Genomic DNA, 20452 nt, shown 5'->3' with positions numbered 1-20452 from the left:
GTGCCATCAGTTCAGCTGTCTTCCCACGGCACACCCTGAGACCCACCCACCCACTGTCTAACTTGTCAGGCTAGAAAGCCAGAATGTCATTCTTTGGTTAGGGGTTCCAGATGTGGTCTGGATTGTGCTACATGGTGGCCCTCAGGAGAGACCTTCAGGCCCAAGTCAAGGGGCTGCGGACAGGAGGGCAGGCGTGTTTCACAGGGCGCAGGCCACCGCAGAGGCAGCCCCAACCCCGTTGGTAAAGGCGTGGTCCCAGGGCCTGTGGCTGCAGCCTCCCCCACATCCCGAAGCTGCTTCCCAGAGGCTAACCCCTGGCGTCTGCTTCCTCAGCCCTCTCCACGATCCTGTCAGCTCTCTGTCCCATGCAGTAAAACCCTTTTGGTTAAACGAGGGGGCACAGACGTTGTTGTCCACAACTAAAAGGAGTAACCCAGCCTGACCAGGTGGTGGCACAGTGGATAGAGCGTCGGACTGGGACGTGGAGGACCTGGGTTCAAGACCCTGAGGTCCCCAGCTTGAGCGCGGGCTCATCTGGTTTGAGCAAGGCTCACCAGCTTGGACCCAAGGTTGCTGGCTCAAGCAAAGGGTTACTCAGTGTAAAGCCAGTATCCACGGCCACCACCACAGCAACCTGGCCCATGCAGGTTCTCATTAGATTCAGACAGACGGTAATGAAACAACGGAGCCAAAAGCCAATGGGCCATCATCTTTAATCCTAGCTTGCACCCGGCAGGCAAGTAAAAACACACACTGGGCTCCAAAACCCACTCATTCAGCACTCACAAAGCTACTGACTTATCCGAGTTTTCCTAGGATCAAAGGTTTCTAGCTCACCAGTCTTATTTACCTCTGTTCCCCATCTCCTTCCTTATCCCTGCACAAACTGCACAAACTTGCTTCTCACTCAGCACTCTACCATCTTGGCTGCTTCTCCTCTCCTCCACGTGGCCTTTCTCTGCTCTCCTCTCTAATGCTAATCTCAGGAACTGAGAGAGCAAGCTCCCAGTCTGCCCCACTTTATAGTGCAGAAATCAAAACCTTTAATCCAATATACAAAATAGGGAAGTTTCTAATACAAAGTCACTTATCTGAGGCATGATGGAATTGCACTACCCCACATTAAAAAGGGTGGGAAAGGCTTAGTCCTAAAATCAAGCCCCAGGCTATCAGGATCCTGCCTGCCCACAGCCCGCTCCCAACACACATTAATATCACCTGGGCGATGGGCTTCCATGTGGGTAGCGCCATCTTTAACAAAGTGAGCATAATACAGTGTGTCCATAAAGTCATGGTACACTTTTTTTTTCTTCTTTTTTTTTTCTTTTGTATTTTCCCGAAGCCAGAAACAGGGAGGCAGTCAGACAGACTCCCACATGCGCCCAACCAGGATCCACCCGGCATGCCCACTAGGAGGCGGTGCTCTGCCCATCTTGGGGTGTCGCTCTACTGCAATCACAGCCATTCTAGTGCCTGAGGCAGAGGCCACAGAGCCATCCTCAGTGCCCAGGCAAACTCCAATGGAGTGTGCTCCAATGGAGTGTACTCCAATGGAGCCTTGGTTGCGGGAGGGGAAGAGAGAGACAGAGAGGAAGAAGAGAGGGAGGGATGAAGAAGCAGATGGGCGCTTCTCCTGTGTGCCCTGGCCGGGAATCAAACCTGGGACTCCTGTAGGCCAAGCCAACGCTCTACCACTGAGCCAACCAGCCAGGGCCCATGGTACACTTTTGACCGGTCACAGGAAAGCAACAAAAGATGATAGAAATGTGAAATCTGCACCAAATAAAAGGAAAACCTTCCCAGTTTCTGTAGGATGATGTGGCAGCATGTGCGCATGCGCAGATCATTACATAACACCGTGTATTCAGTGGAGCAGCCCATGGCCATGCCAGTCGAGATGTGGATGGTACAGAGGAAAGTTCAGTGTGTTCTTTTTTTTTTTTTTTTTTTTTTTTTTTTTATTTATTTTTTAATTTTTCTGAAGCTGGAAACAGGGAGAGACAGTCAGACAGACTCCCGCATGCGCCCGACCGGGATCCACCCGGCACGCCCACCATGGGGCGACGCTCTGCCCACCAGGGGGCGATGCTCTGCCCACCAGGGGGCGACGCTCTGCCCACCATGGGGCGACGCTCTGCCCACCAGGGGGCGATGCTCTGCCCATCCTGGGCGTCGCCATGTTGCGACCAGAGCCACTCTAGCACCTGAGGCAGAGGCCACAGAGCCATCCCCAGCGCCCGGGCCATCTTTGCTCCAATGGAGCCTTGGCTGCGGGAGGGGAAGAGAGAGACAGAGAGGGAAAGCGCGGCGGAGGGGTGGAGAAGCAAATGGGCGCTTCTCCTGTGTGCCCTGGCCGGGAATCGAACCCGGGTCCTCTGCACGCTAGGCCGACGCTCTACCGCTGAGCCAACCGGCCAGGGCTAGTTCAGTGTGTTCTGTGGCTCGTTAAATTCAAATCTGTTACCAAAGTGCAACATGAAGATCGGCGCATTTATAATGAAGCACCATCACATAGGAATAACATTACTGGGTGGGATAAGCAGTTGAAGGAAACCGGCAGTTTGGTGGAGAAACCCCGTTCTGGTAGGCCATCAGTCAGTGAGGAGTCTGTAGAGGCTACGGGATAGCTACCTAAGGAGCCCTAAAAAATCTGTGCATGAGCCCACATCGAACTGCACTGAATAGGTATGAAACTGGGAGAGTTTTCCTTTTATTTGGTGCAGATTTCACATTTCTATCGTCTTTTGTTGCTTTCCTGTGACCGGTCAAAAGTGTACCATGACTTTACGGACACACTGTATATTTTATCTGCCCAACACTCAGTCTGCTGTAGCCCCCGGTCAAGGCACATATGAGAAATTAATCAATGGACAACTAAGGAACCGCTATGAAGAACTAATGTTTCTCATCTCTCTCCCTTCCTTCCTGTCTGTTCCTCTCTCTCTGTTTCTGCCACACACACACACACACAAAAGGAGCGACCATACATCATGAAAGGCTCCCTTCTTCTTTAAACTGTAACCAGACCAGTCCTTACAAGGCGCTCTTCAGAGCACAGCCCGCAAATGGATGCCAGTCCAGGGACCCTCACGGTCTAGGGCAGGGGTCGGGAAACTTTTTGGCTGAGAGAGCCATGAACGCCACATATTTTAAAATGTAATTCTGTGAGAGCTATACAATGACCCGTGTACGTTAAGCATTATCCAATAAAAATTTGGTGTTGTCCCGGAGGACAGTTGTGATTGGCTCCAGCCACCCGCAACCATGAACATGAGCAGAAGGAAATGAATGGATTGTAATACATGAAAATGTTTTATATTTTTAACATTTTTTTTTTATTAAAGATTTGTCTGTGAGCCAGATGCAGCCATCAAAAGAGCCACATCTGGCTCATGAGCCATAGGTTCCCGACCCCTGCTCTAGGAGGAGGTGACAGAAATGAATAGTAACTGCTTGGAAGCTTTGACAGCAATTTGACATTGCTGTGACTTCCAAACACATGGTCATTTTTCTGGTAATTACTTTTTATTGCATTTTTACAAATGTTTGACCCACAACAGATTAGGAAAAAAAACCACACCTGGTCTTCTCTAGTTTTAGTGATAACTTATCCAAACCCTAATCAAAGACACCTCTCCCATGCTTTAAGCCCCACTAACGACGTTCTAGTGAGCCTGAATGACCTGAACTCTAGTCCGGCCCTGGCAGCCCGCTGGCCCCGCCTACCTCACTTCCTACAGTCCTGTCCTTTGTCCTTGTCCTTGGCTGCAGCCACAGTGGCCTCTTACCTCACGGTGGCCTCAGGGCTTTTGCCATGACTGTCCTTCTGTCTGGAACACTATGTTTCCATCACTATTGAACAGAGTGACCTGCTTTATTCTGTTGTAAGTTACCAAAAAGCTAAAAATTGATATTGATATTCTAGGAGGAAAGGTCAGGCTTCCTGTCCCTCCTTTAGGGAGGGGAGGGAGAAGAATGTAGATGATTCTGGCTTGCAAGAACAATGGGTCATTTAGTTTTAAATCTAAAATAAAGGTTAGCCTGACCAGGTGGTGGCACAGTGAATAAGAGTGTCGGACTGAGATGCCGAGGACCCAGGTTCGAGACCCCGAGGTCGCCAGCTTGAGCACGGGCTCATCTGGTTTGAGCAAAGCTCACCAGCTTGGACCCAAGGTTGCTGGCTTGAGCAAGGGGTTACTCGGTCTGCTGAAGGCCCACGGTCAAGGCACATATGAGAAAGCAATCAATGAACAACTAATGTGTCGCAATATGCAACAAAACACTAATGATTGATGCTTCTTATCTCTCCGTTCCTGTCTGTCTGTCCCTGTCTATCCCTCTCTCTGACTCTCTCTCTGTCTCTGTAAAAAAAAAAAAAAATCTGAAACAATAAATTATTGATACATAGAAGAAAACATAGGTACTAAATTCATGGAACTTGGCCGTAGAGAACGATTTATGGATTTGACCCCAAAGGCAAAGGAAGTAAAGGCAAAAAAAAAAAAAGATAAATGGGACTATATCAAACTAAAAAAAAAAAGCTTAAAAAAATTAGGACTTTGCTTTAAAAAAATCTTAAAGAAGAGAAAAAGAATTTAAAAATTAACAAACCGTAGGTATGGACCATAGGAGTGATAAATCATAAGTAATAGGATTATAGGGAATAAAATGAAAAATAAGCTCCCCGTGGGTTAGGGATAATGGCTTGTTGCCCCCACTGGTGTAAAAATGAGGAAAGGTTCCAACACTCCCGCAGGCGGAGAGGGTGCTGGAGTCTCTCCAAGTCTCTCAGTTACAGAGAAGACATGGAGCTCATAAGGAAGACCCACTGCATTAGCCCCAAATGGTAAAAACTGTGAAAAGAATTTTCAGGGAATTGCAGGAAAAATTGGAAACCTCATATAGGCTAAAGCAACTCACTATTGGGAAAGTAATTTTGTGAAAATTGTATTTAGCTGCTCAAAGCAAGGCAGTTAGTTTACAGGTGGCAGATTGATTCGAGTCCTGCTAGGGAGAAGCCCCATTATCTTGCTAAGAGGCTTGGCTACAAACTGCAGAAAAAATAAGGTAAAAGCAGCAAGCTCTCAGTCCTTGGAGTCCGCTTCCCCCTCAGGCATCCACCCCGCCCCTCAGGACTGAAATTACTGTAAGTCAAAAGAAAGTAATGTCTCGTTGCCAGCTGGGTAGTTTGTACCAAGAATTCCTTATTGTATAAAAGTATTTTCCATGTTAAAATGTATATATTATTTTAAAGGCCTTTTGTTAATTCTTTTATTTGCTGTTTTATAGCCCTATAATATTGGAATCTTAGTTTAAATATTAGGAATTGTTAATAATGTCTTCTATGTAATGTTTAGTTTATTATTATTTTGAAACAATATTGTTCAATACTAAATCATATCTTGGAACTCCTGCAAATCTATTTTATCAGGCTTTTGTTAAAATTTATTTTGAATGCTGCCTGACCTGCGGTGGCGCAGTGGATAAAGTGTGGACCTAGAACGCTGAGGTCGCTGGTTCAAAACCCTGGGCTTGCCCAGTCAGGGCACATATGGAAGTTGATGCTTCCTGCTCCTTTCCCCTTCTCTCTCTCCTCTCTCTCTAAAAATGAATAAATAAAAAATTTTTTTAAAAATTTTATTTTGAATGCTAATGTACTGAATTATTTAGCAGCGAAAAGACTCTGGAATTCTAAAGGAGACACCCAAACCTATTTTTCTTGAATGGATCCAGCTAATAACGTTGCTCTTGTCTTTTTCTAAAAGTTTATATAAACAAATAAGGACCCTCAAGCCCCTCAGTGAGATCTTCTGAGCATGGTTTTTAAGGTCTATAATGACCAAGGAAGTAAGAGAAAAGTCAAATAAGGCCCAAAAGAGGTCAGGAAGTACCAGCTCTTCACATACGCTCTTAAAGGCTCCAGTGCCCAGAAGGGGTTTCATAGGATTCCATCAGGGCCTGCTTCAAGAGTGGAAAGAAAGGTCATTGAACTGAAGCCTGCCAGGCTTCTCGGCCCCACCAGGGGACATGTCTTTGCTGTTGAAAAAGAGACACAAGAAGGTAAGCTGCCCCTTGCTCCACGGAGGGAGGGTTCAGTCTCTTCTCACCCTGCTCCAGTTACCTGTACCTGACCTTGCCCAGCAGCATGTTGGGATTTGCCACTGAAGGCTAAAAGGTGACCAAGGCCGGCCATTGGCCCCATCTCACATCATTCATGAGCCTAAGGTATTTCTTCCAAGTAGCAGATAAACTGATCTCATTTCTTGTGAACACAAGGGCCATTTACTATTCTTTGCCTGAATATTTGAGTTTTATTTATCCCTCAAAGATCTCTACTGTGGCTATTGACAGTCTGATTTTATTGCTTTATTTAATGTATAGTATCTCCTTTATTCCTCATCTCAATGCCCCATGCCTATTATAGGCTGGGACCTGCTCCTAATTCCAACTAGAAGCAGTGGTCACTAAAACTTACACTCTAGCTGCAAAGTGTAGAATGTGACCACAACTCCAATGCCTTGTAGACTTTTCCTGAATGTATGTAACTCCTGTTCTTTAGGCCATTTCTCAGACTAAAGTGAAATTAAGTTACATTGGCAGATAATATAAAGCAATGAGAATGTCAACATAGACTTAGTGAAATTATGTTAACATGTTAAGAACATTTGTGACTGTAAGAATTTTATTTTGAATCCTGTTATATTAGTTAGAATTTTATTTTTGTTTAATAATCTAGTAGGCTCTAGTCACTTTATTGTATTAAGATGCTTGTTATAGGTCCTGGCCGGTTGGCTCAGTGGTAAGAGCATCGGCCTGGCGTGCAGGAGCCCCGGGTTCGATTCCCGGCAGGGCACACAGAAGAAGCGCCCATCTGCTTCTCCACCCCTCCCCTTCTCCTTCCTCTCTGTCTCTCTCTTCCCCTCATGCAGCCAGGGCTCCACTGGAGCCAAGTTTGCCCGGGCGCTGAGGATGGCTCTGTGGCCTCTGCCTCAGGCACTAGAATGGCTCTGATTGTGGCAGAGCGACGCCCCAAGATGGGCAGAGCGTCGCCCCCTAATGGGCATGCCAGATGGATCCTGGTCGGGCGCATGCGGGAGTCTGTTTGGCTGCCTCCCCATTTCCAGCTTCGGAAAAATACAAAAAAAAAAAAAAAAAAGGTGCTTGTTATAGTATTTGTTAACATTAGCTAATTTTTTTTTTTAATTTTTCTGAAGCTGGAAACGGGGAGGCAGTCAGACAGACTCCTGCATGCGCCCAACCGGGATCCACCCGGCATGCCCACCAGGGGGCGATGCTCTGCCCCTCTGGGGCGTCGCTCTGTTGCATCCAGAGCCATTCTAGCGCCTGAGGCAGAGGCCACAGAGCCATCCCCAGCGCCCAGGCCATCTTTGCTCCAATGGAGCCTCGGCTGCAGGAGGGGAAGAGAGAGACAGAGAGGAAGAAGAGGGGGAGGGGTGGAGAAGCAGATGGGCGCTTCTCCTGTGTGCTCTGGCCGGGAATCGAACCCGGGTCTCCTGCACGCCAGGCTGATGCTCTAAGCCAGGGGTCTCAAACTCGCAGCCTGCGGGCCGCATGCTGCCCGCTCACCAATTTTGTGCGGCCCGCAGACTAATCAAACTTCGTGGATTAGTCTGCAGGCCAGTCTGCGGGCCGCACAAAATTGGTGGGCGGGCCGCGGCCCGCGGCCCGAGTTTGAGACCCCTGCTCTAAGCTATTTTTTTTAATAAATAAATTTTTATTAAACATTAGCTATTGAATTTTATTGTTAATTGTAAATTTTTCCAGTCTGCCTCAAAGTCAGAACATAGTAATTCAAATGAATAGATGCCACCCAGAACCAGTGGGGTCTTGGAACCCTTATTGCCAAAGGTATATTCAAAACCAATTAGAAAAAGATTTGGCCAACAGGAAAGGAATAATTAAAAAAGCCAAACTTAGAATCTATTACAGAAGGCATAATATCTGAATGTTTAGTTTATGCCCAAGTGAATACTAAGCAAAATAAGGAAATTATAGAAAAAAACAGGAAAAAAATAAATTTTCCTAAGTAAACATTTAAATAGACTCTAATAAATAATTGACAATTGTTAGGAAATTGCTATATAGAATTCTTTCCAGGTTTAGCTTGCCCATTCTATTGAGAATAGTATTGGACCTGCATTTGTGTCCACAGTCTCAAAGCCAGTAAGCAAGGAACCCAATAATAATTAGAAACTAGTTTGAATTTTGGTACCCATGGGTACCAAAAGGTTCAAGGTGAATAAATTGCATGAATCAAATAGTAAAAGAAATGTAACCACCCTTTCCCTAAGTAACTGAAGAATTTACAGGTTACTCAGCAAACTGTTCAAAGACTGTCCAAGAGGCGCTTCCAGCAGATTCAGTACATCACCCAAGGGCTGACTTTCACGTGGACAGGTCCACACACCATGATCCTGACAACTCCCACTGCTGCTAAGGTAGAAAAATGGCGTGCCTTACTCCAACCACAAACCTGAAGCTGCTTGGTCTACGTACGGCGAATGAATAAAAAACTCACCAAGGACTCTTTTAATCAGACTTTGGGAAAAGGGAAACTAGGGTAAAATGAAAGCCAATTTAATTGTCACTAAAGGTTAAGATTTTTAAAATCAAGAGTTCTGACTAGAAAGGAATTGTATGGTTTTGATAACGGAAGGTATAAGGTATGGAAATACTTTTGAAAGAAAAAGGAAAAAGTAGGTTGTTATGAAAGCCAGTTATTTCTGGATAAGAAAGTTCATGAAAGTTGAAGGTTTATGTAAGTTGCAGAAGGTTTGTGCAGGTTGTAGAAGGTTTGTACAGAGAAAAAAGAATTTGAACAGTCAGAAAACTGGTTTTCGAAGAATGTTTAATTAGTCACCCTAACAATATTGAATTGTTATAAAGTACAGCATTGACAATAGCTAACAATCCTATTGTCTACGGCGATTAGTCCTCTTACTTTAATATTGTCTTGTACTATGTTTAATCAATTTTATAGCAAGGTTTGTTCAAGAAAAGGTAAATTGCCCTGGCCAGATAGCTCGATTGGTTAGAGCATCGGACTGAAGCACAGAGGTTGCTGGTTTGATCCCCGGTCAGGACACATACAGGAACAAATTGATGTTTCTGTCTCTCTCTCTTTTTCTCTCCCTCCCTCCCTCTCTGACTAAAATCAATAAATAAATTTAAAAAAAAAAAAAAGAAAAGGTAAATTGTTACAAAGGCCAATTAGTTTTATATAAATTGCAAAAGGAAAAATTGTACAGTCTATAGTAAATTAATCAGTAATTTTTTTTTAGTGAACTGTAATGCTATTAATTCTGTCTGTTAAATATCTGCTACGTGTTATAAGTTAATATCCCTAGACAACAGCCTCACACTCGTCAGTAAATTAAGTCAAGGATTTGACTTAGGAAATAGAACCAGTGGGGAATGTTGTAAGGTACCAAAAAGCTGAAAATTAATATTGATATTCTGGGAGGAATGGTCAGGCTTTCCTGTCAGGCTTTCTTGTCCTGTCCCTCCTTTAGGGAGGGGAGGGAGAAGAATGTAGAAGTTTCTGGCTTGTAAGTACAATGGGTCATTTAGTTTTAAATCTAAAATAAAGGTTAACCTAGAAACTTCTTCTCTTTCAATAGGAGGCAGAATTTACAGACCACCTTGCATTGATTGTAGTTCCTTCCCCTCCCTGGAATCTTGAGGGTAAAATACCTCTAGACTAGAGGGAAGTTGAACCCTAAAAGATCTGTAAACATCTTTGATTGTGTTACCTTGAAAGTCTTAATGTTTCTGTGTATCCCCTAAACAAATGTTGCCAGCTTGTACTGTGACGTCATGCTCTCCCCCGCCTGTGTGTGAGCAAGGGTATATAAGTAGCCCCGAACTATTTTTGGGACTGCACGATTTGGGCCTGCAGATGCCCCGTGTCAGCCATATGCGGCCGGCATATTTAATATCAATAAATCTCCTCCTCTAATAATACTCTTCAAAATTCATCTGGACTGGCCTGACCTGTAGTGGCGCAGTGGATAAAGCGTCAACCTGGAAATGCTGAGGTTGCCGGTTCAAAACCCTGGGCTTGCCTGGTCAAGGCACATATGGGAGTTGATGCTTCCAACTCCTCCCCCGGTCTCTCTCTCTTCTCTGTCTCTGTCTCTCTCTCTCCTCTCTAAAATGAATAAATAAAATAAAAATTAAAAAAATTCATCTGGACTGGGTGTCTCTACGTGAACTTGATGAAATGAGGTACAGTGCCTTTCAGAATCTGGGGTGCTGTACTTTATAACAATTCAATCACTTCTTTACTTGTTTTTCTGATTCCCTCCCCACCAGAGTGTGAGCTCCATGTGGGTGGGAGCTGTGTCTGTGGCCCATGTGTCTCTCTCCAGGAGAGCAGTAATTTAAGTGAAATGAATTCTTATTCTAGAAGAAAAAGCTTTAGTGAGTGACCTGATTTTCAGTAGGCAGTCAGTATCACAAGCAAACAACGAGTAAGTATCTATTCAGAAGAGGCACTGAGCGAGGGCCAGGAGAAGAGAGAGGCCCCCATGGCCACAGAGCTCAATGGTGAAGGTTCCTGAGTCAGACCTGAGTTTAAGTTCTGGCTCTGCTATTTATTAACAAGTTAGCTTTGGGTTATTACTTAATCCTTCAAGCCTCAATTTCCTCACCTGTAAAATGGGGACGACGATGATAGTGCCAACCACAAGAGGGCTGTCAAGAGCTAGTGTGTGTGGAATTAAGAGCACACACTTGGGAACCAGCCTGCCTAAGCTCAGACCCCAGTTTGACTGCTTCCTAGATGGAGAACCCTGGACAAGTCACCTATCTCTTCGTGTCTCAGTTTCTTCATCTTTAAAATGAGGATAAGGACAGTATGTGCTTGATCAGGCTGTTGTGAGGGTAAAATGAGTTAATTCCTATAAAGTGCTAAGAACAGAGCCTGGCGTGTGGCTCACCTTCATGAGCTATTAGCTGCTACCATCATGACTGTAGTTCATCAAGTCTAAGGTAGACCTGTTTTGTTCAGTTTAACAACACTGAAATCATGCTGCACATCCCAGTATTTCGTGTCTGACAATCAGAGTCAGCTGTCTTCCCTCTGCCTTCACATCTCTGAAACGAGGACGCCCTGACCACCCACAGACAGCAGCTTAGATCCGGCGCCCTGAGCACTGCACCTGGCCTATGGGACGACACTCGGGTTTCCGTCACGAGTCCACGCCCACTCATCTATAACATAACATCATGGCCCGTTTTCCACAGTCCCTCTCTGTAGACAGATACTGAAAGAAATGGGTGCAATTTCTCCAATTACACAATTCCCCTACTACTGAGAATTAAATATTAATTTCTAGACAAAGCTTTCTCAAATGCCTACACACATAAAAATGTGCCGGAAATTGTCCCCTTTCCCCTGAATTCTGAAATATCACACTTGAGGAAGCAACAATCAGAATTCTAATATTGGACTCATCTCACACCAAGAGAATTGCTACTAAAGCAAGGAAGTGATTATGTAGCTTCACTAAAGAGTAAAATCTTGGCTGACTGGGGCAAAGATTATTGTAAATGAACCGGTAAGGCCAAGCACCCTTTCTCTGGGCTGTCTTCACTCCCAGGCTGCAACTCTGTCCAGGGCATGTACACAGAGAGGGACAGCAGTCCCATCACATGGTGACACCTCGTTTGCCGGCTCACGTGGCCCAGCGAGAGTCCCAGGTTAACGAGCTTACTCCCTGAAGGTAAATGCTTCTCTACCGAAATCAACACATTTGACTCACTCTCCTGCCCTTTCCATCGGCGCTAACGGAGGTGGCGTGGCCACCACCACCCATGGCGTGGCTGTGCTTTTCTCTAACCCGTCTTGCGGAACCAGGAGACTCGCAGCCATCGGCACAGACGGCTGTGGTATTTGTGGTTGTTTTCAGACTCACGTGCAAGTTCTGTATTTTTGGCCGTGACAGGACTGTCACTTGCCACGTTCTGCTACTGCTGCAGTGCCACGGTCTAGAAGTTCCTTCTAAGAGCTCTACTTTTAACAGGTTTTAGACCAGGAAACCAGATAACTAAGTTTGTTAGAACTGCACTTAAAACAAGGTTACATCTGAGGGGTTACCCATGAATAAACTACACAAGGTTTGCTATTATAAGACATACCATATAGTTCCAGAAGTAAGTCTCCCGTTTTACCAAAAGGACCGGAAAGTTTTTGGATCCATACATTTTACATCAACTTTTATGGATATAGAAAAATGAGTCCACTTATTCTATTGGATTTACTAAAGCACACCTATTTTTTTTTTTTTTTTTTTTTTTTTTTTACAGAGGCAGAGAGAGACAGGGACAGACAGACAGGAACAGAGAGAGATGAGAAGCATCAATCATCAGTTTCTCGTTGCGCGTTGTGACTTCTTAGTTGTTCATTGATTGCTTTCTCACATGTGCCTTGACCACGGGCCTTCAGCAGACCGAGTAACCCCCTACTGGAGCCAACGACCTTGGGTCCAAGCTGGTGAGCTCTTTGCTCAAGCCAGATGAGCCCGCGTTCAAGCTGGCGACCTCGGGGTCTCGAATCTGGGTCCTTCCGCATCCCAGTCCGACGCTCTATCCACTGCGCCACCACTTGGTCAGGCTAAAGCACACCTATTTTAAATCCCATGTAAACGTGTAATCGGCTACAAGGCTTTCCAGCTCTCCCAGGTCCTCAGGCAGCCTCCCTGCACCCCTCCCCCATGTGCTCCTCGGTGGGGTCCACACTGTGTCAGGCGGGCCGGCTGGACACCTTCCTGCGGCACGTCCACTTCCACTCAGCCTACATCGTTTGAGCTAATACAGCAGTTTTTTAATCCTCTGTGATGCTGTCACTAAAATTATATTCCAAGCCATAAGCAGTTGCTCACATAACATGAGGAGATTATTTTTTCATCTGTCAAACAAACAACGTGAGCTGTGAAATATAACGCTTCCTGTGCGCTGTCTCAGTGATATCTATAGGGTTCATTTGTCCTGACGTCTAACAGCTGTGAGGTCACCCCCCAGGGACACTTGCTAAATGTGGGCCGAACATCTGCCTCCTCTTCTCAGATCTGCTCAGGTGCCCTCTGTAAGCTGCCAAGGCCAGCCCGGACTGTGGTCGGCCCGGGCCACCGCACCTTCCGAAACAGGGCTCCGTTGTTCAAAAGGAAGTAAACGAATAAGCACCCTATCTGTCCTTCGGGAGACTTTGGAAGGATCCAAATAGAAGAAGGTTCCCTCTCACCTGAGGGACTCTTTGGCAAGGGGAAGCCCTCTCTGTTCTGGAGCACAGAACAGAACACCAATCAGCAGCAGAACCTGAGAAGAGTGACGCTCAGAGTGGGACAGGTCTGGGTGCAAAGCCACCTCCCCTCCATAGGGATGCACAGTGAGGAAGGCCCCAGCTGACCCCAACTGTCCCCTGCGCCATCCTCATGCACTCTGCTGGGCCAGTGTGACGGTGGCCTTGCTTCCCACCTGCAGCCCTGTTCTGAGTAGCCGGGGTTGACAGACCCACCCCACCCCACCCCACCCCTGCCACTAGGTAGAGTCCCTAGTCCCATATGTGCATACATAACTATGGCGCCGCAGTGACTAACAAGTGTGAGAACAAAACAAAGTATGTGTGAACTACAAGCTTTAAAATAAGTTCTTAGATTAGCTTTCAAATTCTTCTACGTACCTTGAATTAATTCATAAATATTCATGTCCATAAGTTCACATATTAGCGCAAGAGAACCAGATTTTCTGTCACTGAAGAAGAAAGCAGGTTTTTAAAAATTTTTTTGTATGTCTCAGTCAGAAAATACAACCAAACATTTAATTCATTTCTAAACATTTCTGGTAAAAAAAAAATAAAACACTCCCACATCAGACAGGGACTGAGGTATAATGACTGGGACAGCAGAAGTTTTGATTTTAAATAAATATTTCTGGTGAAATTAATTTAAAATAAATAGTAGTAAAATTCTACTTTAAGGAAAAACTCTAAAAGCCCCCCCCCCATTTTTTAAATACATATATCTTGACATTACAAAAGTGACTTTCAGCAGAGAGAAAGAAGGAGTTTGGGGGCTTGGCCAAGCAGCACGACCAGAGAGAGAAGGCTCTTGTTCCCGCCTGTGACTGCAGTCTTAGTTTAATTTACCTGAGCTGCTTCCATGTGATGGGGATACATAATGATGGGGGGGGAGAGAACCGGGGGGGGGGGGGAGAAAGACGAGGACACCACCCCGAGCAATGCCAGGCCTGGCCCAGCGAGAGGGGACAGAGGCCTCTGGCTGAGCTGCCAGCTGCTTCTGAGTTCAGACAGCTCTGAGAGGCCCCGGGCAGGGCAGGGCAGGGCAGGGCAGTCCACGCACCTCAGCTGGCTCAGGGTGCCTCGGTGGGGCTGGGAGGGCCCTCACTGTCCCTCAGTGCTGTGAGGTGGCCCCACAGGCAATTCTGGGCAGAAGCACTTCTGAAGCACATGCAGAGCAGCTTCTGCGCGGTCAGAGTTGTGGCGGTCACCTGCAGACGGCCATCTCTAGACCCGGCCCAGACTGACGGCTCAGAACACCGCGGGCCAGGAGGCCACGCAGCTGCCGCAGGACGGTTCCCACTGCCTCTAAACCGTCCGGTCCTCTGACGAGCACCTGCGCGTGTTAGCTGTGGAGGCTGTGGTTTCTCGGTGGGTTTTAACGATCGGCCTGGCCGCCTTCTCGGGGATCAGCTCCACGCTGGCCCGGGGAAGGGCAGGGCCTGGACCCCTGACCGAGCCTGGCTTCCTGACCGTAGCTAAGCCTATGGACACTGCTCTACAGTTAGGCTGGAAATGACAGATGCCCTGAACCGTATCAGTGACAGTAAGAAAGGCCACAGAGATGGATGCCCGCGGCGCAGAAAGGAAGACCGAGCCGGGATAAGACAGCGGTGCTTTCCCGGGGTCGTCGCCCACACTCCCGGCCCAGGCACCGGAGCCTCCACCGTCCCCGCAGAGGCCTAACTGAGCCACCCACCAGGAACCGCGTGACGTCTGTGTGCTTCTATGATGTGAGTCACCCAAGCGAAGGCACTGCCACATCAGGAATCAGGCACACAGCTGACCAAATAAATATGTGACTTTAAGATAAAAATCATTACTCTGAGCTGCAAAGCCAGTATCTAAAATGCCTACCACGATTTTCTTTCTTAAAAAATTTAATCATGCCTGACCTGTGGTGGCGCAGTGGATAAAGCGTCAACCTGGAAACACTGAGATTGCCAGTTCAAAATCCTGGCTTGCCTGGTCAAGGCACATATGGGAGTTGATGCTTCCTGCTCCTCCCCCTTCTCTCTCTTTCTCTCTCTTTCTCTCTCTCTCTCCCTCTCCCCCCTCTCTCCTCTCTAAAATGAATAAATAAATAAATAAATAAATAAATAAAAATTAACCATTATCATGAAATTGGGGTAAATTGTAAAGGCCCCAGTATACTTACAAGACCACTTGATGCAGCGTAACGATGTTTGGGTGTGGGTTCAGGCGCCGCAGGGCTTGCACCTCTCGAAGACTGTTCACCTGCTCCATACTAGTGTGTAGGTAAAAATAAACAGCGAATTTATCGTTTATTTAGGGCAGGCCAACTTGACAATTTGGGTTACTAAGTCAATATTTATTATCCATGATCAGAACTGAAACTCACAAACACTTCAGGCAAGTTAATTAGGTTTTATTCCTCCCATTAGCTGTTGAAGTTAAGCATATCACGTTTCTGCATTAGCTTATAAAAAAATCAAGGTTCTTATAGCTTTGGACATATATTCAAATTTTTCCCATCTGAGCTCCTGAAAGAATACCTTGATAGTTTCTTTTACTATTAATAAACATAGGCACAGATATTAAAATTTCCTACTAATCAGTTTATGGTAACTAACCAACCGAGCATTGTAAATACCATGTGCAAATCAGCATTTGAAATCCCCTCTCACAGACCCGCCTTCCTTCTTACTGTTATGGAAGGCTGCACATTTATTTTTTCCACTTCTTCTCAGGTGACAGGCATCCTCTCAGCCAGTGTCTTACTGCAGGCTTTTCTTTAATAAGACTCCTGTGCCTGACGCCATGTTCACATCCAAAACCACATCAGCCCAAGTGGAGCCCCGGCCAAGGGCTTGAGGCTGTCACCGCCTCAGACAGAGCCTTCCCAGAGACTGTCCTCCCATTCCCAAGGGGTGCCGTGTGGGCACATCCAATCAGATGACTTGTCCCTCAGAGATGTTCATTTCAGAGGTTCTGAAAGGAAGTGATTGTGGGAATAATCTCCTTTCTCTGAACTGCTGAAATTCCATTCTACTAACCTTTAACCTACAGAGTCAAGCTCCGCGTTTCGTTTTATTATTTATCCAGTAGTATATTATTGTTTTAAAATCAATGTGGCCCCATGGCCGGGCAGCTCTGTTGGTTGGAGCATCGGCCCAGAGCACAGAGGTTGCTGGTTCGATCCCTGGTTGGGGCACATACGAGAGCAGAGGGATGTTCCTGTCCTTCTCTCTCCCCCTCTCCCTGTTCCTCTCTCTCTAAAACCAATAAAAATAACCCCCCCAAAAAATGTTCTAATCAAATGCTTTTATTTATTTATTTTTAATTGAATTTACTGGTGTGCCATTGGTTAATAAAATTATATACCTTTCAGCCTGACCAGGCGGTGGTGCAGTGGACAGAGCGTCCAACTGGGATGTGGAGGACCCAGGTTCGAGACCCCGAGGTCACCAGCTTGAGTGCAGGCTCATCTGGTTTGAGCAAAGTTCACCAGCTTGGACCCAAGGTCGCTGGCTCGGTCTGCTGAAAGCCCGCGGTCAAGGCACATATGAGAAATCAATCAATGAACAACTAAGGCAGGGGTCCCCAAACTACGGCCCACGGGCTGCATGCGGCCCCTGAGGCCATTTATCCAGCCCTCAGCACTTCCGGAAGGGGCACCTCTTTCATTGGTGGTCAGTGAGAGGAGCATAGTTCCCATTGAAATACTGGTCAATTTGTTGATTTAAATTTACTTGTTCTTTATTTTAAATATTGTATTTGTTCCCGTTTTGTTTTTTTACTTTAAAATAAGATATGTGCAGTGTGCATAGGGATTTGTTCATAGTTTTTTTTATAGTCTGGCCCTCTAACAGTCTGAGGGAGAGTGAACTGGCCCCCTGTGTAAAAAGTTTGGGGACCCCTGAACTAAGGTGTCACAACAAAAAACTGATGATTGATGATTCTCATCTCTCCGTTCCTATCTGTCTGTTTCTATCTATCCCTCTCTCTGACTCGGTATGCTTAACCACTTTTGAAGTTAAGGCAAAGGGTGTGAACAGTTCTGAACTACATCAGACAATGACACACACAGCAACGAGGCTGCTGTCTGTTGAACATGAAGCACACGCCCTACCTTGCTAGCCACCTTCTAGTCCTTCCCTCATTTGCGCCTCCAGCACCTCACAACAGGGAAGCCAAGGCTCGCATGCACAAGTGTTACTGAACTCAGGGGGTCGTTGTTGGGGTGTTCTATTCAAGAACAACGTATGGTTGTTGTGAGGTAGTTTTATTTACTTACAACAAGTAAAAGAGACAGGGACTCATACCCAAAGCTCCATGTCCCCAAAGGGAGGCTCAGCCACTGCTCACACAGACAGTCTGCTCAATCACACATCCATGTATTCTCTACGGTCCACTGCTCACACAGACAGTCTGCTCAATCAACATCCATGTATTCTCTATGTCCACTGCTCACACAGACAGTCTGCTCAATCACACATCCATGTATTCTCTATGTCCACTGCTCACACAGACAGTCTGCTCAATCACACATCCATGTATTCTCTACAGTCCACTGCTCACACAGACAGTCTGCTCAATCACACATCCATGTATTCTCTATGTCCACTGCTCACACAGACAGTCTGCTCAATCACACATCCATGTATTCTCTACGGCCCACTGCTCACACAGACAGTCTGCTCAATCAACATCCATGTATTCTCTATGTCCACTGCTCACACAGACAGTCTGCTCAATCAACATCCATGTATTCTCTACAGTCCACTGCTCACACAGACAGTCTGCTCAATCACACATCCATGTATTCTCTATGTCCACTGCTCACACAGACAGTCTGCTCAATCACACATCCATGTATTCTCTACAGTCCACTGCTCACACAGACAGTCTGCTCAATCACACATCCATGTATTCTCTACGGTCCACTGCTCACACAGACAGTCTGCTCAATCAACATCCATGTATTCTCTATGTCCACTGCTCACACAGACAGTCTGCTCAATCAACATCCATGTATTCTCTACAGTCCACTGCTCACACAGACAGTCTGCTCAATCACACATCCATGTATTCTCTACGGTCCACTGCTCACACAGACAGTCTGCTCAATCACACATCCATGTATTCTCTACGGTCCACTACACTTATCCCTGTCGGCTTCCTGTCAAGCTCATCCTGCTTCCAGCTGGTTTGCGAAATACTATGCGGTATTTGAACATTTAGCAAGAATAGCGTTTAGTGAGAATGGCCCAGACCCTGACACCCTGTCCTGTCTAACACAACGGGTATGCTTTCAGTGTGCAGGGGCCCTGGTAGATGGGGCATCCAGGATGTGTGTCACCACCAGGAAACCACTTCCTGAGGTAATGCTACACTCTCCCACGAGCCTGAGGTCACGAAGGACACAGAGGTGCTTCTCCAGATAAACGGGAGTGGCCCCACCCCTCAAAGAAGTGCCCCTTAAGCATTCTAACAGTCTCTGATGGAAACACTTCTGAACTGTGTTGCAGAGAGAGCTCCACCTTCCCGAGGGGACGTCTGTGCCGGGGCAGGATCTCCCGGATGGCTGACAGCGGTGTGCGTGCTGTGGTCGATTCTGACCCAGCAGGCATCTCACAGGGGCCTGAGTCTGGAGGCTCAGTGTCCAGTCCGCATCTTATTTGCATCTCTTCCCCAGAACAGCAGCTGGTGAGTCCCAGTGTCTGTAACACATCACCGAGGGGCCTGAGAGCTGGACAGGTCCTCTCCCGAGGTGCCATGCCTCCTGCCCTGCTGCCAGAAGTCCTTCCTCCGCTGCTCTGGGTCTGGGGTGCGTTTCCCAGGCGGCCGCTCAGGGAGGTCTGCTCTCAGGCGGGAAATAGGCCCGCTGCGTGTTGGGTTCTCCGTCACAGGTGATTTCAAGGTCAAGATGCAGAGCAGAGGAAGAAGTGACAACAGAGAGCAGCAGGGGACCCGGTGACTGCAGGCGTGGCGGCACAGGCAAACGGCCCTGTGCTTTTTGCACAGTGAAGAACAAGGAATCTAGACTCAAATCTGGTCTGCCCACCCAGGGACCTAGAAGGACAGCTGTCAAGCCACTGGGCAGCTCTAAGCACCCAGCCCCCTGCACAAAGACAGAGGGTGACGCTGACCCTGTGGGGACGCCACGAGGGTAAAACTAATGTCCTCCATGCTCTTGGACACCATTAACTGTCCTGTCTCCTTTCTGACCTGAGAAACAATTTTTCACACGAAGAGCTTGGAATCAAGGTTTATACCCCAAAACACGTCAGAAGCCTCTGCATCAAAGTGGGGGAATGACTGTGATTATTTTAAAATGTGCTTTAGATAGTTAGAGACTTCAACTCCTTTGACGTTAAAAAGGAAAAGCTGAGTTTTGCTCTGGCCAGGTAGCTCAACTGGTTAGACTCTAGAGCATCGTCCCCATACACCAAGGTTGCCGGTTCAATACCCAGTCAGGGCACATAAAGAATCAATCAACAAATGCACAAATAAGTCAAATAACAAATCAATCTCTCTCTCTCTCTCTCTCTCTCTCTTAAATCAATAAAAACATTAAAAAATAAATATGAAACCAAAAGGCTGAGTTTCAAACCTCTTTACTGAAGAGTTGAGCAGCGGCAGCAAAGCCAGCTGGTGTGTGATGACGACTGTTCAATGTGACACAGGTTAGGCAGCAAACTTGACATTAGGAGGCTGCTCTGAGAGACAGAGCCACGGCCATCCTCTAAGACAGTGGTCCCCAACCTTTTTTGGGCCACGGACCGGTTTAATGTCAGAAAATATTTTCACAGACCAGCCTTTAGGGTGGGACGGATAAATGTATCACGTGACCGAGACAAGCGTCAAGAGTGAGTCTTAGATGGACGGAACGGAGGGAATCTGATCATTTTTTAAAAATAAAACATTGTTCAGACTTAAATATAAATAAAATGGAAATAATGTAAGTTATTTATTCTTTCTCTGCAGACTGGGACCAATGGCCCACAGACCAGTCCCGGTCCGCGGCCCGGGGGTGGGGACCACTGCTCTAAGAGACTAGCCGAGCCCTGGCTGGTTGGCTCAGCGGTAGAGCGTCGGCCTAGCGTGTGGAGGACCCGGGTTCGATTCCCGGCCAGGGCACACAGGAGAAGCGCCCATTTGCTTCTCCAC

The 20452-nt window shown here is 46.7% G+C and overlaps 1 protein-coding gene across 2 annotated transcripts in view; it reads right to left on the bottom strand.

The window, feature by feature from the left end:
* Window positions 1–20452, bottom strand: part of MOK (MOK protein kinase) — a 45638-nt gene that overhangs the window by 13393 nt on the left and 11793 nt on the right. For both annotated transcript variants that reach the window (XM_066343950.1, XM_066343951.1), the window contains 2 exons: window positions 15477–15566; window positions 13703–13773 (listed from right to left, as the gene is read on the bottom strand). In XM_066343950.1, coding sequence (XP_066200047.1) covers window positions 13703–13773; window positions 15477–15566 — 161 coding nt within the window. The remainder of the gene's footprint in view (window positions 1–13702; window positions 13774–15476; window positions 15567–20452) is intronic.

Source organism: Saccopteryx leptura, chromosome 6 (genome assembly GCF_036850995.1).
Source record: "Saccopteryx leptura isolate mSacLep1 chromosome 6, mSacLep1_pri_phased_curated, whole genome shotgun sequence".
Lineage (NCBI taxonomy): Eukaryota > Metazoa > Chordata > Mammalia > Chiroptera > Emballonuridae > Saccopteryx > Saccopteryx leptura.
Note: the sequence above shows the minus strand (reverse complement) of the source record. Positions and strands in the feature narration are given on the sequence as shown.